The sequence below is a fragment of the Mangifera indica genome, chromosome 16 (genome assembly GCF_011075055.1).
Source record: "Mangifera indica cultivar Alphonso chromosome 16, CATAS_Mindica_2.1, whole genome shotgun sequence".
NCBI classification, from domain to species: Eukaryota; Viridiplantae; Streptophyta; class Magnoliopsida; order Sapindales; family Anacardiaceae; genus Mangifera; species Mangifera indica.
This window is the reverse complement of record NC_058152.1, coordinates 10,009,547-10,010,789: the sequence shown is the minus strand read 5'-3', so window position 1 is coordinate 10,010,789 and position 1,243 is coordinate 10,009,547. Positions and strand designations below refer to the sequence as shown.

General features: G+C 34.1%; 1 protein-coding gene across 1 annotated transcript; it reads left to right on the top strand.

The window, feature by feature from the left end:
• Positions 1 to 223: 223 nt before the first annotated feature.
• Positions 224 to 1,243, top strand: LOC123198929 (citrate-binding protein-like). Its single transcript, XM_044613735.1, has 2 exons — positions 224 to 499; positions 857 to 1,243. Exons 1-2 carry the CDS (start codon positions 224 to 226, stop codon positions 1,241 to 1,243), a joined length of 663 nt encoding a protein of 220 aa, XP_044469670.1.

Here is a 1,243-nt window from a genome sequence, read left to right as displayed (position 1 = left end):
TAAAATCTAGATCAAATTTCTTATTGTCAGAAAACAACTAAAAGACATGTAAAAAAATTATCATCTCTTCTTTGAAAAGGTCTATTGATCAAAAAATTACAAAAATCAAGATCTCCACAACTTTTCCATATATGTAAACACAACACCATACCAAAGTATAAAGTTGTTTCATTACCGGTGTCCTTCTAACATGTTCTCTTTTTCTGCTCTTATCTCCCACAAAATGGCATCAATTTCTCTCTTAGCTTTCACTTACTCGAGCCTTATTATTCATTTCACGCCATATCAGGTCTCAGCTTGGGGACATTATCATCTGACACAAGGGTTTGCCTCCCTTCCATTAAATAGTTCAAATTTGGTTATACAGAAGCCCTATAATGTGCCAGTTGATCAACGATCCAGCTTCAAAAATGGCTACAACAAGCTGTGGGTGTTCTCCACAGACAAGCCACACTCTGTCACTAGCAGAACTAATCCACGAACTGAGATCCGAATAACGGTAAGCAAGAAAAAAAATATTATCCTTCATAGTTAATCAGGATGCAATATTTAAATTAGATAATCTTCAAATATATTTTACCTAACCTTTACATTGTCCTTGAATTAGTTTTTGTACTCATTTTTTATTTATTTTTTCGTTGGGTTTTTTTAATAAAATAAATTAAAATAGGTTATATCAGTATTATCTGCACTAGAATTAATATTGGAATACAATTTTGAATGAAAAAGTTTGTCTTTTAGTATTTCATATTAATTATAAGCAATTTATTATTGTCAATAAACGAGGTTTGCATGCAGAAGCCACAAATTGATTATATATATACATCTTAGAAGAGGGTTTTCTATTAATTTTCAGGGGTACGATTATTCTTCTGGTGTATGGCAATTCGAAGCTTATGGCTACATCCCGAATGGAACATCAGGCGTTTGTATTATGCAAGTATTTGGAGCCAGCCAACACGCCACAACCCTAATGCTTAGGGTTTACAATGGCTCGCTCTCATATTATAGAGGAGCAGTCATAGTCCGGAACATCTACAACAGGTGGTTCAAGTTAAATGTAATTCATGATGTGGATAAATCCAAGGTCAAGGTTTTCATTAATGGAATTCTCAAGTATGTGGCTCGTGGTCGTGGAGGAACCTCTCACTACTTCAAATGTGGAGTTTATGCTCAAGATGATGCTTCTTACTATATGGAATCCCGTTGGAAGAACATCAAGATTCTAAAAAAGTGTGATTGA

Bases quoted from the DNA above. Each gene is read 5' to 3' on its own strand.
- LOC123198929 (XM_044613735.1), top strand. From the start codon at position 224: ATGGCATCAATTTCTCTCTTAGCTTTCACTTACTCGAGCCTTATTATT. The intron at 500-856 runs GTAAGCAAGAAA...ATTAATTTTCAG, and splicing joins GAACTGAGATCCGAATAACG to GGGTACGATTATTCTTCTGG.